The sequence below is a fragment of the Enoplosus armatus genome, chromosome 22 (genome assembly GCF_043641665.1).
Source record: "Enoplosus armatus isolate fEnoArm2 chromosome 22, fEnoArm2.hap1, whole genome shotgun sequence".
Taxonomy (NCBI): Eukaryota; Metazoa; Chordata; class Actinopteri; order Centrarchiformes; family Enoplosidae; genus Enoplosus; species Enoplosus armatus.
In genome coordinates this window covers 12,456,718-12,475,848 of record NC_092201.1, presented here as the reverse complement: position 1 = coordinate 12,475,848, position 19,131 = coordinate 12,456,718, and the positions used below count along the sequence as shown (strand labels likewise).

Sequence of the window (19,131 nt, the reverse complement as noted above, 5' to 3'; positions counted from 1 at the left end):
AACTCATGGTAATGTTAAAAGGATGAACCTCAGCAGTGTGTCTAACTACAACTTGACAGTCCTCTGACTTTAACCTTATCTGGCACTGAATGTACTGTATTACCCAAACTAAACAAGACCATACTCCCCTTGTCCTCATATCGCAATTAACTGCCCTCAACATCACTAGTATGTTCTAATGTTTTCCAACCTTCATTAGCAGATAATATAATCTGTGTAACTCCTATCAAATTGCTGTCAGCTTTTTTTTTTTCCCTCAGAGATTAGAGTTTCATGGAAAGCCTGCATGGGAGAGAAGGTCAACACTATTAAAAGTGACATCTCCTGGCATGGCATTTAATCCCCTGTCTGTTTAACAGATAAATGGTGTAGTTACTAGCCTTCATAATGGCTGAAGCGACCCTGTGATATGGTAACCCAGGATTGAGATTTATATATAGCGGACAGCAATCCAATTTTAGAAGCGGAACGGGCATGTTGACAGTATTATTAATATGCTATCTGATGTAGAGGGCCTCTGTGGAACAGGAAAACGATTGTACTCCAACTGTCCATGTCTGACACACATAGCATATTGTGTCATGCTGTGCTGTATCACACAATTATCTATTGCTGCATTTTGGAGCCACCAACATTTAAAATGGACTACTGCAATTTAGATTAAGGAGATTAATCGGTGAAACTGCTGTGTTTCAGTCAACCAAAGACTGAACTTAAAGGTGCACTAATCAATATTTTTATATTAACAATGGAAGAGGTTGCTTGTAGCGACAAACCCACAGAGAAAACTCAGCCATCTCTGCAGTTAGCTTGAGCTTCATGGAGGAGTTTTAGGGTCTTTCAGCTTTCAGCATTGTTTTGGTTTTATGGCTCTCAACTTTACTGTTTTGGTTCAGTCTTACAACTTTCATCAACCTTGTTCCCCCCTGCAGACGCAGCAAAACAAGCTTTGATTGCCCACTCTACACAATCTGCCCAGCACCAAATGAAATTAGCAACTAAAGAGCCAGATATTTCCCTCAGGAGTTGGGAATTGAATGGAAGTGCATACGTCAGGTGGTGGCAAATACATGAATATTATAAGGTGATAATATATTAATGTAATGTTTTACATTCTGCTGCCCCCAAGTGGCCAAAACTTTGTCTGAGTATATCTAACATATTGTATTCCTGTCACTCTTCACTTTCTTCTTTCTTCACTTGCTTTGTTTGACAGAAAGGACAAAGTATTAAGTCATTTTAAGTAAAGTGACTTAGTCAAGTGCCACCTCTATTGCTGTTAAGTGTTACGTTCAGCACAGCGTAAACCACTGATCTTGTTCTGCCTGCACCACCCAGGGTACCTCGCTGCCACTGTTAGCCATTTGTCTAATTGGTTTACAATTGGCTGTGGGTCTCCTGGCACAGGGCAACCTAGCCAGTGCTAAGCTGCTTAGCCCACAGCAACCTTTGGCCGGCCTCTGGCTTTACTCTTACGCACACACAGACGCACACGCACGCACGCACTCACTCTCTCTGTCTTGTTTACATACATAAATACTGTAGCATAAACACATCCTTATGTTAGCAGGCGGCAGGGAGACTGAAGCTGGTGGACTGGTGAAAGTGTATGAGAAGAGTCATATTACACAGATGAAGTGACGAAAAAAATCATGCTTTATGTTTATGGTTTTCCTCTTCAATGCCCCAATGCACAAGGTTTTCAAAATGAAACCAAAATGTGCCTTACTGCTCTTACTAAACCAGAAATTTAAAGATTATACTAAGCAAGTGGATTGTGTTGTTGCCGATGCTTTAGCTGCAGGAGGTGCTGGCAATGAATGTTTTATTAGCGTTAATGGGAAGAGATAAAGGGCGAATGAGATATGAGATTAGGTGATGAGAAAGAGAAACTGCCACCTACTGTCTGTGTGATGAAATGATCTCAGGGAGAAGAAGGGGGGGACCAGATGATGTACACATTCCTTTGCAGGGGGTGCGTAACCCTGCTTTTATCACTTTCTTCACTGTCAGTCTGGTCCCTTAGAAGGATGAGGGTGCTGCTGGTTCAGGGAGTGTTTCTTTTGTTTAGGTTGGAGAGATAATGATCTTAGTGCTCAGTGGCACAGCTTGTACGTCTGTTATTAATTCCATGTAATATTGTTATGATGCACAATTTAATTGGTGCCACAGCAGAGTGTGATGGAGCTTCACAAGGTTCTTTCTTTTAAGGAAAGCCTTACTGGCAATCAAACAGGTAGTCTTTTTCTACACTATGTGGATTTCATTTTGTGTGTTCTTTAAGACAGATTTAATTTGTGGTTTTGCCTGTTTTTGTTTCGTGTGCCTCACATACATACATAAATGTATGCAAGCATTCATTCATTTGTGCCTCTGCACATGTACACACTTTTATTGCCTCCTGTCCTCCAATATTCATGTGTCCCTTTAGTCAGGGACAATAGACTGAGAGGAAACACCGCTGATGTTGCACCCCAGGCTTTGAAAGCCCTGATACCTGAAACCGCTTAATGCTAGGAGCTGATTGACGGAAGAGTGAGGTGGAGGTGGAGGTGAAGGTGAAGGAGAAGGAGATGGATGGAGAGATGAAACGAGTGAGACACATAAGTAGAGGCAGTTTGAAGCTCTCCATTTCTATGACTTCAAATTTGATCCCACTTTAAAAACAACAGTTTTTCATAGCTTAATTATTTTCTTTTATGGATTAGACTGTTTTAGTGAAATTTGAAGTTGGTTTGTATCTGAAATGCTGGACGAAATGTTTCCCATAAAGTTTGAACTACCTTCTTGCATACATCAGATGCCTTTTTCATGACCCCGAATGTGTTTGTGTGGAGCTCTTGGGGTTGCATTGTTTTCATATGAAAATTTGAGATACTGATCTCCAGCGTTCGTGTTGTGTTTTCCAGAGGAGGAGCTGAGGAAGCTGCGGGAAGAGACCAATGTGGACTCTCTGCGGCAGGAGCTGGAGAGAGAGCGGAGCAAGAGGATAGACCTGGAGCAGAAGATGAATGAGGTGCTCAAGTCCAGGTAAGAGAAGAAGACAGCGAGCACAGTCAAGTGCATGACGTTGGAGCGACAGGAGATGAGGGCGAAATGTGCAAGATGGGAAGTAATAATGTGACCTCAGGAAAGGATGACACTGCACTTTGTAACATTTCAGCTCAGCAGAGTTTATCATAGGTCAAGTCGGATGGTGTGTGTGAGAGTGTATGTGTGTGTCAGTCCCACTGCTGCCCAAGGTTTCTGTTTATAAATAGAGGCCTCAGCAGCTTGGTAGGCGGGGAATTCCATAAGGAGGTGTGTTGGTGTGTGTGTTTGTGTTTTGAGGGAGATGGAAAGAGAGAGAAAAAACAGATACGAGTCACGCGCCGGTCTGTGTCGCCAAGTGCACACTCTGACACAGTAGCCATGCTGGTGTCAGGAAAAGCCTGCGTCTCTTGGCACCAAGTGAGCCACCCTTAAGCCCAGGGTGTGTATGTACAGCTCTGCGTATGTGTGTGATCAGATGATGTTTCTCTGCCTGCCAATGGGAAATTCCACTGGTGCGCTCCAAGTGATTATGAGCACAGAAACACAGCTTCAAGAATGTCAGAGACAGTTCTGGATTTTGTAAGAGGTGAACTAATGTACCATGACCTGGGTACAGGTCAGCTTTATCAGCAGCATCCAGCCGGAGAGATGTAGGTGCTCTTTTTCTGTGGCTACTATCCAGGTGTCCATGAGCAAGGCAGTAGAGCTTGGTGGCCAAAATTAAAAACACTCAACAAAACAGTGTTGTTCAATCATGAACGGAAGACTTTCAATGCAACTGGCATAGATTGTTAAAGTCTCTGTGAGCTGGAGTGATGAACACCATTCTACCAAAATATATCCCCTCATTTGTTGATGATTGATAATGTCATTAATCATTAGTTGTACCTCTAATGGTCGTAACTTGAAATGATTTGGAGATTACGAACCCCTTAAAATGAAACATTACCAACATATTTCCTAAGTCCTCACTTATAGTGACAAAGAATTGCTTTCTTTTTCTAGAGAGACAATCAACACAGTCTCTTTTTCAGCAAGCATTTTATGGCCATTTGCAAGAAACATGACTACCATTAAACCATCAAAGATGAAATGGCAACAAGCATGCCAAAGCAAATAAACTCTTGGAATGATGTTCAGTCTTTTGATTGTTTTTGCATACAATTGAAAAAGCTTGAGTCAAATCATACAAGTGTAAAACAAATGTGTGAGGTTATAAGTGTATGCTCTCATAGTCTCAGTGTAGACTCTTTTTTCACTCTTTGTTTTTTATTGTCCAAGATATTTTCTGTTTTTGCTGGCACCTGCTATGAGATTGTAACAGTGAGATTATTGACTTCTCGTAGGCAGATTGAAATTGAAATTGCTTCTCCTCATTCTGTCTGCTCCTGTATGAGTCTATCTAACTCTTCCGACAGTTGTTGATTTATTCAATGTGGCAGCTCACAACAAAACCTGCCTGAGATGTGCCTGCTGTGGGACTGCAGCTCTGACAATAGAGAAGTGAGACTAATCTTTCCTCGTCTCTCTGTCTCTCTCTCTCCCCCCTCAGGCTGGAGGATTCTCCGCCACAGCCTCCCCGGAAACAGCAGTCACCCTCAAACAATGGAACAGGTAAGATCCTGGAGCAAGACCGAGTGTGAGAGAGAGGGGTGGGTGGGTGGGGAGTGGGAGTCCAGAGTGACTAACAGGAAATAAGTAGGGAAGGAGGACTTTGATGTCTTCCAAGTGTAGGAGTAAATCAAGAGGTGTGTGTGTGTGTGTGTGTGTGTGTGTGTGCGTGTGCGCGCATGCGTGCAGTGGAGGTGGGGATGTAGGATGTGTGCAGTGGACTGCTCAATAGGAACAGTGTGAGAGAGTGTCGGAAGCGTTCATGGGTTATTCTAGAGCTTAAAGTAGTGTCTGTGTGTATGCGCAGTAACAGAAATACACACTTACATGGTGGTTTCCGGTTTACAACTAGTTGCATCAAGAGTAAGCAAGCAACAACAAACTGCATAAATGCATCAAAAACTATTCTACAATGAAGGTTAATTGCTGTCATCGCCACCGATCTGCTCTGCTAATGTCAGTGCCGTAAGAGAGTGTGAGTGTGTGTGTGTGTGTTTTAAAATACGTCAGTGAGGCAAGAGGGGAGCTTGTTAACGCAGTAACAGTCAGATGGTATTTCTGAAATGTGTGTGTGTTGGGGTGCATGTTTTGCCTATTTTTGGGCTGAATAACAGTTTTTGTCACTGTTTGACTTACAATGACCCAGTGACAGTGTGTGTGTGTGTGTGTGTGTGTGTGTGTGTGGAGAGAAAGGGAGGGAGAGACGGAGTGGCTAATTTTGGAAAATGGGTTATGATTGTAGATCACTTCATCTAGGGCAGACATGCCCATGCTCTAACTAGTGTCGGAGGTGTGTGTGGGTGTCAGGATGGATTAAGAGAGTGTGTGTGTGTGTGTGTCTGTGTGTCTGTGTGTCTGTGTGTGTCTGTGTTTTGGCTTGTTTGTGAGGATAAAAGGACAGAGAGAAAGTGAGTATAATCTGTTGGGTAAAGGAGAGAGGATGAACAGAGTAATTTGGGCTGATGGGACCGTGGCAACTGTGTAAACTACAAATTAAAATGGCTTCTAACAAAAATATTCGTGTTGATAATAAATCTGCAGCCGAAAAAACAGCCCTGCTAGATCTTACATTTTGCCATAATTGCATTGTCTTTTTTTTTTTTTTTTAAATGGTGTGGGAACCTCTCAGTGAAATTTGAGTGCACTGCCTGCTTTTTTCAGCTTCACATTCACACAGTCAGTCACAGTCACAAGGCAGCTGCTCGGTACAAGCATAGTCAATTAGTGTCAATTAGTGTATACTTAACAGTTACACCAGAACAGCTGAGGATAGTGTTCTTTGCTCAGGGGCACTTCAGCATTAGTAATTGACCATTTGCTAAGCCCCACCCCCCATAGTTATTGTTGTTAAGGTTTCCGTTCTCACACAGCACTTAATGCAGTTCACAATGATAACAGATTTACCAGTTTGGATTCAGTCATTTAGTTATACTGAAACACACTACTTATTTCTGGCTGAGAATCAGCTATATCCAGCAGACTTCTTAATATTCTGAGCTGGTTTGTTTTAAACGAAAGGCTTATAAATAGATCTTACATATGCACATGGTGGTTACAAACATGATGTAATGCTAAATGAGGCTAAAGCTACATGTCCCAAGCAATCATCAGCATCCTTGCCAGTTGATGATCCATTTAGAAGACATGGAAATAAAGGAATGAAAATGTTATCAAAATGTTATTTGTTCTAACATAACCCTTGGATGATTTGAAAGCTTAACTATTGAACAACATACTTGGACAAGCAGCACAGTGGTTAGATTTATGCTTTAATATTCATATTTTCACAGCATGCTTCGCTTTAAAAGAGAAAACGATTTTAGAATGAAATTGAAATAACCAATGACCAACAACCATTCACTCTGTTTGATAGGCTTGCCTTGCCTAGTTGTAGTAGCTAAGATATGATTGGACAATCACTGTTCAGGGGCGGGGTTTGGCAAAAGATCAGTTGTGGAAAGGAAGTGTTTTCCATTCCCAGTTTCCTTGCTAATTGGCCCAGTGTGGGTCCCAAAACAAACCATACTAATTACTCATGAGATAAATGTTGTTCACAGATCACATTATATCACCACATAGCCATATTTTTATGTGAACAACAGATTATTGTTAGTCAGGGGAATCAAAATGTGTGCCTATGGCGAAACAAGTTGTCGGAAAATAATACAATTCACACACCCTTTTGTTCTCTTTAGCAGACAAACAGCAGAAGGAGGTCTGGAGTTCGCGGCTGCAGAAGTGGCTATACGAGCGCTTCGGGGTTTACATCGAAGACTTTCGCTTCCAGCCAGAGGAAAGCACCGTGGAGGCAGAGGAACCACTAAGTGCTAAAAGGTGGGTGAGACCTCTTCTGGAATAGAACATGAAGAGTCTGTCCCCAGGTATTGATTCAGCGGTTGTTGATTTGAGATGTGGAGTCAGACAGCTAGACGGCAGCTGGGGAGTACTAAAGGTGTGCAGCCAAACACACAATAATCCAAATTATATAGTGTTGTACTGTACGTACCTTTGACATGTGCTACCAATGCACTGTAGCTGACTCACTGTTTCTTTGAACTGTCGGTTGCTCGATGAGATGTGTTCAGATCAGGCTTTATTTTGCAGTGAGGGAGGACATAGGAACTAGGAAGCTCTTCTCTCACTTATTTTCTCTGTTCCTCCTTTCTCTCCGCCTTTTGTAAAGGCGAGTGAGTCATGCCAGGCTGATGACGGCCAAAGTGTCACCACCTCCTCAAGCACATAAAGCAGCTTTTTTTCCTTGATGTGCGCATGTGTTTATACGTGAGCACCTGCGTGTGTTCTGACCTTCACTCTTTGTGTTTTCCATCCAGGTTAACAGAAAATATGAGGCGACTCAGTGAGTACTCAAAACACACACACAAACTCATAGAAAACTATAATAGAAGCACAGTTCAAATACTGACTTTGCTGTCAGTACAGCATTCATTTTTGGAGCCATTTAGTAGCCACTGCAAAATGCTATAATGCTAAAATGTTGACCACCCATGATATTGTAAGTTCCAGTGCCTCTGGCTTCTGTACATGATTTTACATTAAACACATTGACATTACATTTCATTTGAATGCACTGAAAGTACCATGTGACCACCCATAACTGTTTTTAGTCAATACTCACTGCGCGATTCACTTGTTTTTCATACTTTCCAGTGCCTTGATTGTGCAATTATGTATTTGTCCCAAACCACACTGAATATATCCCTCTACCCTTGTTTTTTAGAGCGAGGAGCCAGACCTGTCACCAACTTCTTAAGGAACCTCTCCGCCTTATCCAATTGGCACTCCGTCTACACCTCAGCTATTGCCTTCATTGTGAGTGTGCACTTTTCTTATACATCATTTCTAACACATTGCTCTATTATGTTCAACTTATACAGGATAACCATGATAGATTTGTCAGATTAGACAAAACATTACTTCTGACACCGTGCTATGTTGATTAAGTTCTAAGCTTTAATAGACAAAAAAGGAAGATCTAAGAATTGACTGATGAACCCATTTGGTTGTACATGACAGCGAAATTAAATGAATCGCAAAGTAATTTCTGCTCCACAGTGACAGATTGCACTGGTTCTGCCAAAGGCCGCAGAGGTCTAATCAGATCTTCATTAATGTCCACAGTCAATGATTATGGTAAATCATCTTCAAACCTTTGATTGTGCCCATACATGCCCGGGCCATCTCAGTATCTAGAGATGATCTCTCTCTAGTGTTGTCAGGTGCATCTAATAGCATCTTCCACAGGCATTAAGTCAGTGTCTTAAATCATTGTTAAAAGGACTCTTTATGTTCATCTTGTCATCAATTTGTCAGCTAAAGGAATACTATATGAATTAGGTATTTTCTGTCAAATTCTGACAAGTCAACTGCATTATGGGCTGAAGGAAATCAAATGTTTGAATCAATCTGACCTCAGTCCTGTGAAGCATTGACTCAAATGCATATTCATGTGAAATGTAGCTCTGTAACCTGTGGTCACCTCTAAAAAACAATCAATAAACCAAATGTTGACTGTCTTGTTGTGCTGTGTTTCCTGTTGTTGCCTGCAGATCTACATGAATGCTGCTTGGCATGGCTGGGCCATTCCCATGTTACTCTTCCTGGCTATCCTGCGCTTGTCCTTAAATTACCTCATCGCCAGGTAAAAAGAGTTCTCCTCAGTGGACAGTCAGATAGTAGAGAAGCATCCATTGTGCCAGTTTTAACTATATGGTCATTATCAGAATCAGAAATACTTTATTGATCCCTGGGGGGAAATTGTACAGTACCGGTGCTCCCATTCAAGAGTAGAAAGTAGCATAAATTTAGAGCTAAAAGTATGTACAAAGTATAAAAATAAGAAATGGAAAATAGAAATATACACATTTACATTATTTAAGTGAAAAATAAAAGAAAAAAATATATACAGTAACAATGTATATGTATGTGTATATATATATGTATGTATTGCACTGTGTATGACTATATATGTATTGCACTGAAACATTAACAGATTTCCAGTCTGTTTCTTCTGAGTGTCAGTGACACTCAGAGCGAGGAGTTGAACAGTTATATTATAGTGCTGCCATGGCTAATTTGAATGATTTGATCAGCTGTGCGGAGGTTTACTGTGTGCTTTGTGCAATAAAAGCCTATTAAAGTCAACTACTGAGGCCACAGCTGTGCTATTGGTGAACAGGTGCACTCTGTGGACCTCTTGTGATTGTTTGAGCCACATAAAAACATGAATCTACTACTGCAAATGTGTTGCTAATAATGGGCAGACTTTTGATACATGCACACATGCCTTTATTTATGATCATCATTATAGCAAACAAGGTAAACTCCTGTTTGTGCTCACAGCTGCACACAGCCAAATATAAATAAGTTGTATGAACATCAACAAAATGAAAAGTGGGGTAAACCAGTGATCATTGTGAAATGAGGGCACATTAATGTTTGTCAGACATCTGTCTGGACTTAGACTATCAAACTGGGACACCTGGTCACCTTGTAAGTGATGAAGGTTGAAAATATGTTGGAGCCACAAGCTCTCGAGGCTGAATAGTAGTTTGGTGGCCTAATTTCATACAAACATAATACAAAATGTACATCTTATCTTATCTCCTATTTTCCAGAGGTTGGAGGATCCAGTGGAGCATTGTGCCTGAGGTCTCTGAGCCCATGGTGAGACGACTTCCCACTTCCTGTTTCACTGCGTCCTGTTTCTGTGTGTCAGGAGGAAAACCTATGTATATCAGTGGAGGTAAATATGTAGTCCTATTAACCTTTCTCTTTGTTTTATGCAGGAGCCTCCAAAGGAAGACTTGACTGTATCTGAGAAGTTCCAGCTTGTACTTGATGTTGCACAAAAAGCCCAGGTACCAACACCGCTCATGTTATTTCTCAAATCAGTGAAGACAGATAATTAAACCGTACCGGTTCTTACAGTGCTTAATCTCTCCTTATAGAACCTGTTTGGCAAGATGGCAGATGTTTTAGAGAAGATAAAGAAGTAAGTAAAACATGTGTCGTATTTTACTAAATGCTGGGGTCAAGTATGCAAATAGTGTATAATTGTACTTTCTCTTCTCCTTTGTCTCTGTGTGCATTTATCTGTAAGCCTGTTCATGTGGGTGCAGCCTGAGAGCACCCGGAAACTTTACATCTGCCTGTGGGTGGCTTTCATCACCTCCTGCGTCCTGCCATACAAACTAATGGGCTTCATGATGGGTGAGAGACGTACATGCATACACAACAAAGCTTCTTTATCCTCCTGACATACTGTACATACTGCATTAGCCCTTGAAAGAATGCAAATACTTTTACTCAATCCAGTGCACACAAACAAATGAATTCATTTAGCACTTGTGTAACTGTACTCCCTCTGCCTGTGAGGGCAGCTGCAGGCTGTTGGCATGCCAAAGCTGATAATATTAGTTACTGCTATCTCTTGTAAACAACGTGTCTCCAAAGTGCTGTGGGCTCATATATTTGTCGAAGATGCTTGGAGCAAAAATAGTTGTTGACACAATAGATGTATAAAACGTATGTTCTGTAACCAAACTGGCAGATAGTCACTACCAAATTTGAGAGAGAACTTGGTTGGTTAGCCACGCTAGCAGCACATCTCCGTGGATGGCAAAGTCAGGAGTCAGTGTGCAGGCATAACCGCAACAAAATCACTCAAAGTCATTTCACATTCAGCCTTTTTCTGTGTTTCTCACTGTTATTCGTGTGTTGTTCTTGGCTGTTGCAAGTTAGTTTAGAGAACAGACTTTCCCAACAACAGTGCTGTACAAGATTTTGTCGATAACCTCTTCTTCCATATCAGTTTTGTCATCCTTTTTCTTATCCTGTGTTTGTTTTCTCCCTTCCTTGCCCTCTCTCCTCTCCAGGCCTGTACGCTGGTATCAAGTTCTTCATCATAGACTTCCTGTTTAAGAGCTGTCCGAAGCTGCGGGACAAGTACGACACGCCCTACATCGTGTGGAACAGCCTTCCCACAGACCCTCAGCTCAAAGAGAGGACCAACGCCACTGTGTCCCGGCGGGTAAGGAGGCAGAAACACTTGCATATCCACATCCGTATCAGCTCTTTGCTGTCTTCCCTCCTTTATTGCCTCCTCTTCTTGCTTTCTTAAACTCTCTTAAAGAACTCGCACATAAACACACAAACACAGACCGTTCAACACAGCTTAGTCTGAATCCTGTCCAAGACCAAACATGTTCAAAATGCATGAGGATTATTTCTGCTACCCTAATTCTTTATTTAAGCCGTCCCTTTTGCTAACCTGAAAAGCTTAAGTTTATACCTATAGAAGCTTTGCAGTTGTGTCACAAATCTTTTAGCAGCTGCTGCATTGATGCCATTGAGGTCACCTGGAGATTTACGGTAGCGAGTACAGAATAGCCAACAATTATTGTGAATTCAGGTTATTGGCAAATAACTAGTCAAGGAGTTAGTTCAGCAAGGAAGCCAATCTTAATAACATGTGAAAAAAGGCCAGGGATGTTTTTAGGTAGAAAGTCAGTTAAGTGTTACATCTACAAATAACATAACAGAACATTTACGCATTTATACTGAGAGAGAAAGTTAGGCAGTGTCTTTCAAGTGTAGGTCAGGTTGAATCTTTCATGTTGGCAAGAATCCACCCACTGTGTCAGTCTGCCTCCCACCACTGACCCCCCTGTGTTCAGCAAAGAGAGAAAAGAGATCAATAAAGTATCAAAATATCATCTCTCCTGTCAATAATACATTACAACTCAGCCACTCACTATCATGACCTGTCCTCGCTGTGAGGACAAAATGTACGTGTGTCTCTCATGATTGAGTGTGTGAGTGTGTGCGTCTTTGCTGTGGCGTCAGTCACAGGTGTACTCTGTCGTTTCTCTCTCTCAGCTCTCTGGCACTGAGAAGGTAGGGACTCTGGTGTGTCTCCCTTTGGTTCCTCTACTGCGCCTGGGTGTGCCGCTAGCTCACCTCAAAGCGTGTGTGTGTGTGTGTGTGTGTGTGTGTGTGTTTGTGCGGTGTGTGAGACACCTCGGGACTGGCTTGTGGACAGAATGGATCAAAATGTCAAAATTATTAGTTATATAATTTCATAATGGCTTTTTATTATTATTATATATTTTTTAAACATTACATTGATTTATGTTATATGTACCCAGATTGTTGACATTTTTGATCCATTGACATGAATGCTCAGTGAGAAGTAGTGTCTACTGAATAGTTAAAATGCACATAGAGTAGCCCCTTGACCACTGTGATTTCATATTAGCTCATTAATTCCTTCCCGTTCCCCATTACACCTAGTAATTAACCGTAACATGTAATTGCTGTTAGTTTTTTTTTTTAATGTCAGTTAATTGCCTTCAACCCTGTTGCTGTAACTGAAACACTTATAAAGAGAGGACTGAACAATAAAAGGATCCCTCAAACCTAAACATTTAATTAGGATGCATTTTTATGCTAATTATGTTTTTTCCACAAACTAACTAAGTACTTTTTGCCTCTAAACTGTCGCCATGTATGTTGAGTGAATGACGGCCTCACTCTGCTTTGCACGTCACACCTGCAAAGCCTGCTGCAAAGAAGATGCACATGCAGAGAAGCACATAATGCAATACTGAACGATGAGCTGTTTTCAATTTTGGCCACTTTTCTCAATAGCTCTGGTAACATGCAGTCCTATTGGATGGTACCACACAATGTGTAAAGATGCTTGATTTTAAATATTTCTCCATTTCCTCCTTTCCCATCTTCTTTCCCTCCTAAATGTCTTCCTCCTCTCCCACACGTCCTTTTTTGTCTCCTTCATGGCGATTTTTCTTCCGTCTTCCCGTCATCCTGTCTGTTTTTCTCTCCCCCATGCTTCCTGCCTTCCCCTCCTCCTTTGTCTCTCTCCAGGTTCAGCCGGTGGTTTCTCGGGGCAGCCTCGCCACAGTCCCATGCGGGGTGAGCAGAGAGGAGGAGACGGGTCGCTCCCACAGCACCAAGAAGGGAGCCTTCCATGAGATCTTCAACCTGCAGGAGTCAGAGCGCCCTCTGGCGGGTGAGGGGACTTACTGCAGCATAAAAAAAACCCCATCATGTACCTGATTTCATTTGCCCAAGTGTACCCAAAATCCACATTTCTGCACTGCATTTTCCACAGTCCAGGAGAGTCAGTCATTTAAAGTTAGAAATGTTTAATCCACCTTTGTGGTTGGACGTTTGAGAAGGCTACAAGCTGAAATCATCAAGCAAAAACAATGGTTTAAAACCAGGTTGTACACATATTGATATTTTCATCACTAGTACTGTAAACAACGTTCTCACTGGTCTGTGGTCTGTCCTGTGTGTTTTCAGTGTGTGAGAACGGCTGGAGGTGCTGCCTCATTAACAGAGACAGGAAGATGCCCACAGACTACATCAGGAACGGAATGCTCTATGTCACAGAGAAGTAAGTGGGACATCTTCTCTCAGGAGAGCATCTTTTATCATTAAATCTCTGACTGCATGAGAGAAAAAGAAGTTAACTCTTAAAGGTGGAGCGGAGAGGAGGAGCAGCTAGCAATTTAGGCACAATGGGTTTGTGGTATTAAGTACCTGAAAAGATTCTTAACTAAGAGCTACACCGTCTCCTCCCTCTCTCGCTCCATGTGTCTGTGTCAGTCAGAGAACAGTGGATCGTGTAGGACGCCCCTCCTCCTGAGAATATCTCTTATATAACTGACAAGAAGTCCATTTAGTTTGTAGTCTGTTTTGCTTGTTGACCTCTTTCAGCAAGCTATTCTCCTCTCTTGTTCTCTTCTCCGTCAGTTACCTTTGCTTTGAGAGCTCCAGCTCCAGATCCAGCTCCTCCAAGAAGAACAAAGTTATCAAGCTGGTGGACATCACTGACATACAAAAGGTAATCACTTTGAAAAATGACACATATTATTGTCCATTATGTAGGAGTTACAAATTTGTACGAGATGTTGTGCAGTTAAAAATGATAATAACCCTCTTGTTTTTCTGAAATCCTCTCCAGTACAAAGTACTGTCAGTCCTACCAGGAAGTGGGATGGGCATCTCTATAGCCACTCCTTCCACTCAGAAGGTACAGTATGGAGGCTGCTGGTCCAGCCAGACATGTTTTTTACTTTTCCTATTTAGATTCATGTGGTGGGTTTTGGATTTGAATAGATTCTGTGTGTCTAGAAATATTGCTTTATGTCCACTAGAAAAAAGCTCAAGGGCTTAAACATATGTGTATGATGTTTTTCAGAGGAGTTGCACAAAACCTTCCCATTAAAGCGTGTTATGCTTTTAATTAAGCAATATCTTTAATTTGCAGGTATTTTACTTAGTGTTTTAGACTTATTGTGTGTTTTGTTGAGTAAAATCTTGCAAGGTGCAGCTATAACATGTAAGATGTCGATATTCATCACCAAGCATTTGTGCGTCCTCCAGCCATTGGTGTTTGGTGCCATGATTCACAGAGACGAGGCTTTCGAGGCCATCTTCACCCAGTACATGAAGATCATGACCACCACCAAACCCCCGGCCAGCGCAGAGCTGTAGACAGCCTGCATCCCGGCAACAGACCTCCGTACTGGGGCTAAAGTGTGGGGCAGAGAGCCTCCTGGGATCCATCTGGACTGGAAGATACTTTAAAGAAACCACCACACTCCTCTGTGTGAGCCTCCTCCTCCTCCTCCTCCTCCTCCTCCTCCTGTGATGGGCATCAGTTTCCTCATCGACGGTCAGCTTTGATTGGGTGGATTTACCGTTTAGGCCGTTTGGAGGGGATATGAGGGTGTGTGGGGCTACATGTCTGTGTAGTTTGGATTTAGTTACATCACACACACTTTCTGTGGGTGCTGGATAATGAACAAAATCCGCTAACTGGTTCTGGGAGGAGTGAGGGTCTGTGTCAGCAGAAGGCTGGCGAGGGGGGCTGGTTCTCCTCTCCCACCTGACTGACCAACTGGCTGACTGGTTTCCTGACTTACTTGTTTCTGTGCTTGCATGTGTGAGTGGGTGTGTGGGCAGAAATTCAGCTCTTAAATAGCGTCAAGTGGCCCTATTTTTCTCTTTGTTCCTCAGTCAGTGGACAGAAGATAAACAGGAGGCTCTTTTAACTGCCAGACATCCGAATGAATAACGTTCTAGCTTAATAAATCAGAGCAAAAACAACCATTTATGAAATACTCAGACATTTAACTGGCTGATCGGTGCCTCCTGGCATAGCCCAACAAAATTACAGGAGTGTGAATGTGGTCAGCTATTGTTTTTCTCTTAGCTGTGAAAATGTCAGATCACCATTTGACTGACACGGAGCCTTTCTGTTAGTTTACATTGCTGCTGTCTAATTGTCTTCTTTCTTTCCAGACGCACATTTCAGCAGCGACAGTGTGTCTTAGTCATCTGTGTCGATCTAACAAACAGAAAATGTACGCTGCATTCAGCATCCGCTTCGATGTTTGTAAGTGTGCGTATGTGAAACGTGTAGTGAAGTGTTTTGTTTTTTTGTTTTTTTTTTCACAAAAAAAAAATGCCTTTCTTTTGAAAATGTTCTTTTTTTTTTTCTTGTCTTTGTGACAAACAGCCTTTGGGATGAGTATCTGGTGGTCCTGGAGCTGCTGATTGTGTCCAAGATGTGAGCACAACCACTGTTAGATGGTTCAAACACTGACTGCCATTTAGAGCTGTTTCACAGCAGAGAACACAGGCACAATCTGTACATAGAGATTTCCTTTCTTTTTTCCATCAATAGTATTCTCCCTGCACTTTATAACGACGTTAACTGGACTTTCCTGACATTTATGTTGCAGTGAGAACACTTTAAAACGCTCACTTACTTGAGCTGGAGTTCATAGTCAGTGTTAGCAAATAGTTTCAAAGCTACCAGTAATGTCCTTTGGTATTTCTCTTTTGTCTGACTACTTGATCCGGTCACATCCCGCTGGTCTCAGTGCAGCACAAATGCGGTCTGAGCACATTGTATTAATACCAGATTGATGTCTGCTGCAACGAGCCAGACAACCTTCATGCTGACCATAAAAGAAGAAGGTACTTGGAAATGAAACCACTGACAGATAACTCTCACATCACTGTATTTTGACTTGGAAATCTAAACCTGATTGTCCCAAGGCCAGTGCAGAAATATCCTGATCGGGTGATGTGAGGTTATATAAGCAGTAATGTAAATTCTGGATTTATTTGTGTACTTTTTAAGTCAGAAAACCAGGATTACGAGCTATACAGACATGCCTAATTAGCTCCTTTTTTGTTTGATTTCTTACTTTTTCTTCTCTGTAAAGCCACAGTGAGTCATCTGGGTGCTCTTCCACTTGTTCCAGATCATCTAAACATACGCTTTTTTTAAATGGTAGTCTATCAAGTATATGGATAAAGGTCTAGACTGAAGAGAATATTTCAACGACACTTTATTTTAAGACACTGTTCGCGATAATAAAGCTGGTCTTTACTCTTGCAGAACGGTTTGATATGTAGAAATATAATGCCAAACTTCACCAGGTGAATGGAGATAGGACACGGGGCCTGGAGGTCGTGATTTCTCTTCAGATTTTAGTAGCGAGACGGTAGAGTAGCTACTCCACACTCCTATTTACTGTAGGCCCAGCAGCACAAGCTTCAGTCTCATTGTAAATCTCACAAACCACTGTTAAGAGGGAGACCTTGATGTTTGAATATTTACTTTTATTCTGTTTCTTTTGTACTCACTGGACACTTCTGTTTAGTTTAACAATCTTTAATCACTCTTGTGTCACCTTTCCTGTAAGAAAAGCAGAGGATTATTTTCTGTTTTCTTCCCCTCAGACTCAAAATGTCAAGGTTTCTCTTAAAGTCTACACAAGTCCTCTTGTCATCATTAGCAATTAGAATCCACTGAGCTGGATATGAAATTGCCAGAGAGGCAATGGACCAGTTCAAAGAAGCATATTATTATTTTTTTGTTCAAAGTAATTAAGAATGGATATTTTTTGTTGACATCCATTTGTATGATTTGGCCTGTTATTAATAGGCTGCCTTCCCGGACATGGATTTTTCTATTTTTGTTTAGGAATAAATTGGATCCATGGACGGGGGAAAACCTGTCGGATGTAAGAGTAGGTGAAATCAGTGAAGTAATTAACGCTGTCTCACTGTGTGATTGGATGGCTCGATGTAGTCTTAAAGCTTTTACCTGAAGCCTTTTTGTAATCTGTTAACTCTGAAAATCAGCTGTGTAAGGCTGCACTCAGATAAAGCACAGAATGTATCACGTTCTCAATGTCTAAGATTATTTTTTTTCCTTTTGCCAAATCTTTAATTTTCTGTCTGCCATATTCTGCCTACGCTCATGTTTACAGACGGTTGTAAAAATTAATTTGTTGGGTTTTTTTTTTTTGTTTGTTTTCTTAACCCAGTTTGAATTCCTTTGACTGCGGAGTTATGAAGACTGGACTGCTGTTCTTGAATTAATGTCTCAGCTCTCATTGGCTCTGCACCACTCACATGACCATTTCTGCTCACCCTTTTTAACCAATAGGAAACTTCAATCATAGCAACAACAAGAGCAGTATTTTCAACCTCGTGCAGCATGTAAATGGTCACATCCGACGTCACAGTACTTGGTTACAGTGTAGTGTCATTAGCCGTAAAACAGGCGTCTTGCGGAGCAGAGATGGTCATGGTGGGCTGAAACGGCAACATCAGTGTTTTTGACATTTAGTTTGTCTGTTTTTGAAGCGTGTAGAGGATGGCAGAAATAACACAAAAGTTTGATTGAGGTTTTTAATTTTTTTTAATGAAATGAAATCTGTGCACTCATGTTACTGTTAGGCACTTTGCATCCAGCAAATGTCCAAAGGAATAGTGCAACGTTTTGGGGAATACGCTTGTTGGCTTTTTGCAGAGAATTAAATGACAAGTTTGATACCACTCTCCTGTCTGTAGTCTGAATATGAAGCTAATACCAGCAGCCGCTTAGCTTAGCACAGATTTTTTACCTTTAGTCAAAGCGAGACTAGCTGTAGGAGATGTTTACCGTAGAGGTGGAAATTATGATCACTTTGCTGATTTGAATCTTCTTTTGCACTTCAGTTGAAAGATTCATTATCACCATGTAGTTTGTTCACTTAAAAAAGTGACTATCACGTTTAAATGCACTTCAGCACATGCACAGCACTTTCTATTAGAAATTGAACCTTTCATCATTTTAAGTTAAATAGTTACTTTGTGAGCATACACAAAACGCAAAATCCCATTTAAAAGTCTTCTCTGCTGTTATTACAGACCGCCGCCTTCTTTTGTCGGGCTGTGATGTTTAACCTGCGTTGGTCTAGGGCTTATGGGAAGTGGTGTTCCATCAAGGCCACCAAAAACAGGAAATAAAGTATCTAAACAGCAATATTAGATTGTTCTGTAAAATATTACCGCCTGTATCGAATTCATCATGAAAGTGGCATCAATCTTCTCATGTACCTCTCAGCAAGAAAGCGAATAAACATATTTATCAAAATGTCGAAAATATTCCTTTAATTGTTGTAGAATGACTGATAATGTTGAGAACGGTAAGCTGCACATAATGACTGCCAAACTGTGCTTCTCGCTACTGGCAAATAACACAGAACAGTTTGAGGGTTTAACTGCTGTTGTAAGTGACAGGGACCTTGTCAAAAACAGTGGTGTTGTCCTCTCAAGGTCCCCTCCATTTAAAGCTGGTGTTCTCGCTGTTGTATTAAATATGTAGTTCCTCTAACTGTGTGTAAATGTTAATTAAGTTTTTTTTTTCCAAAAGCATTTCAGCATCCCAGTGATCCACGCTGAGTGATCCTCGCTTTGGAAGACTTACAAATGAACTGTCTCAAGGCTGCAAACGGCCTTAATCTGACATCAAGACTGAAGTGAATTTAAAAGGTTAAATATATTAAAAAAAAACTCAGTCCTGTTTTATGGACTGAGGCAGTACTCATAAACTTTGGCACAGTCAGTGAATTGCAAATTAAAGCCCAAGTG

General features: G+C 41.4%; 1 protein-coding gene across 1 annotated transcript in view; it reads left to right on the top strand.

Annotated features, from left to right (window-relative positions):
* The window catches only part of gramd4a (GRAM domain containing 4a), a 41,244-nt gene extending 22,370 nt beyond the window's left edge, over positions 1-18,874 (top strand). The window contains exons 4-18 of the mRNA XM_070928996.1: positions 2,910-3,030; positions 4,586-4,647; positions 6,843-6,978; positions 7,476-7,501; positions 7,883-7,974; positions 8,712-8,803; positions 9,780-9,828; positions 9,951-10,022; positions 10,113-10,156; positions 10,265-10,374; positions 11,040-11,194; positions 13,051-13,195; positions 13,492-13,585; positions 13,945-14,035; positions 18,224-18,874. Coding sequence (XP_070785097.1) covers positions 2,910-3,030; positions 4,586-4,647; positions 6,843-6,978; positions 7,476-7,501; positions 7,883-7,974; positions 8,712-8,803; positions 9,780-9,828; positions 9,951-10,022; positions 10,113-10,156; positions 10,265-10,374; positions 11,040-11,194; positions 13,051-13,195; positions 13,492-13,585; positions 13,945-14,035; positions 18,224-18,340 — 1,406 coding nt within the window. The 3' untranslated portion in view covers positions 18,341-18,874. The remainder of the gene's footprint in view (positions 1-2,909; positions 3,031-4,585; positions 4,648-6,842; positions 6,979-7,475; positions 7,502-7,882; positions 7,975-8,711; positions 8,804-9,779; positions 9,829-9,950; positions 10,023-10,112; positions 10,157-10,264; positions 10,375-11,039; positions 11,195-13,050; positions 13,196-13,491; positions 13,586-13,944; positions 14,036-18,223) is intronic.
* Positions 18,875-19,131: the final 257 nt, after the last annotated feature.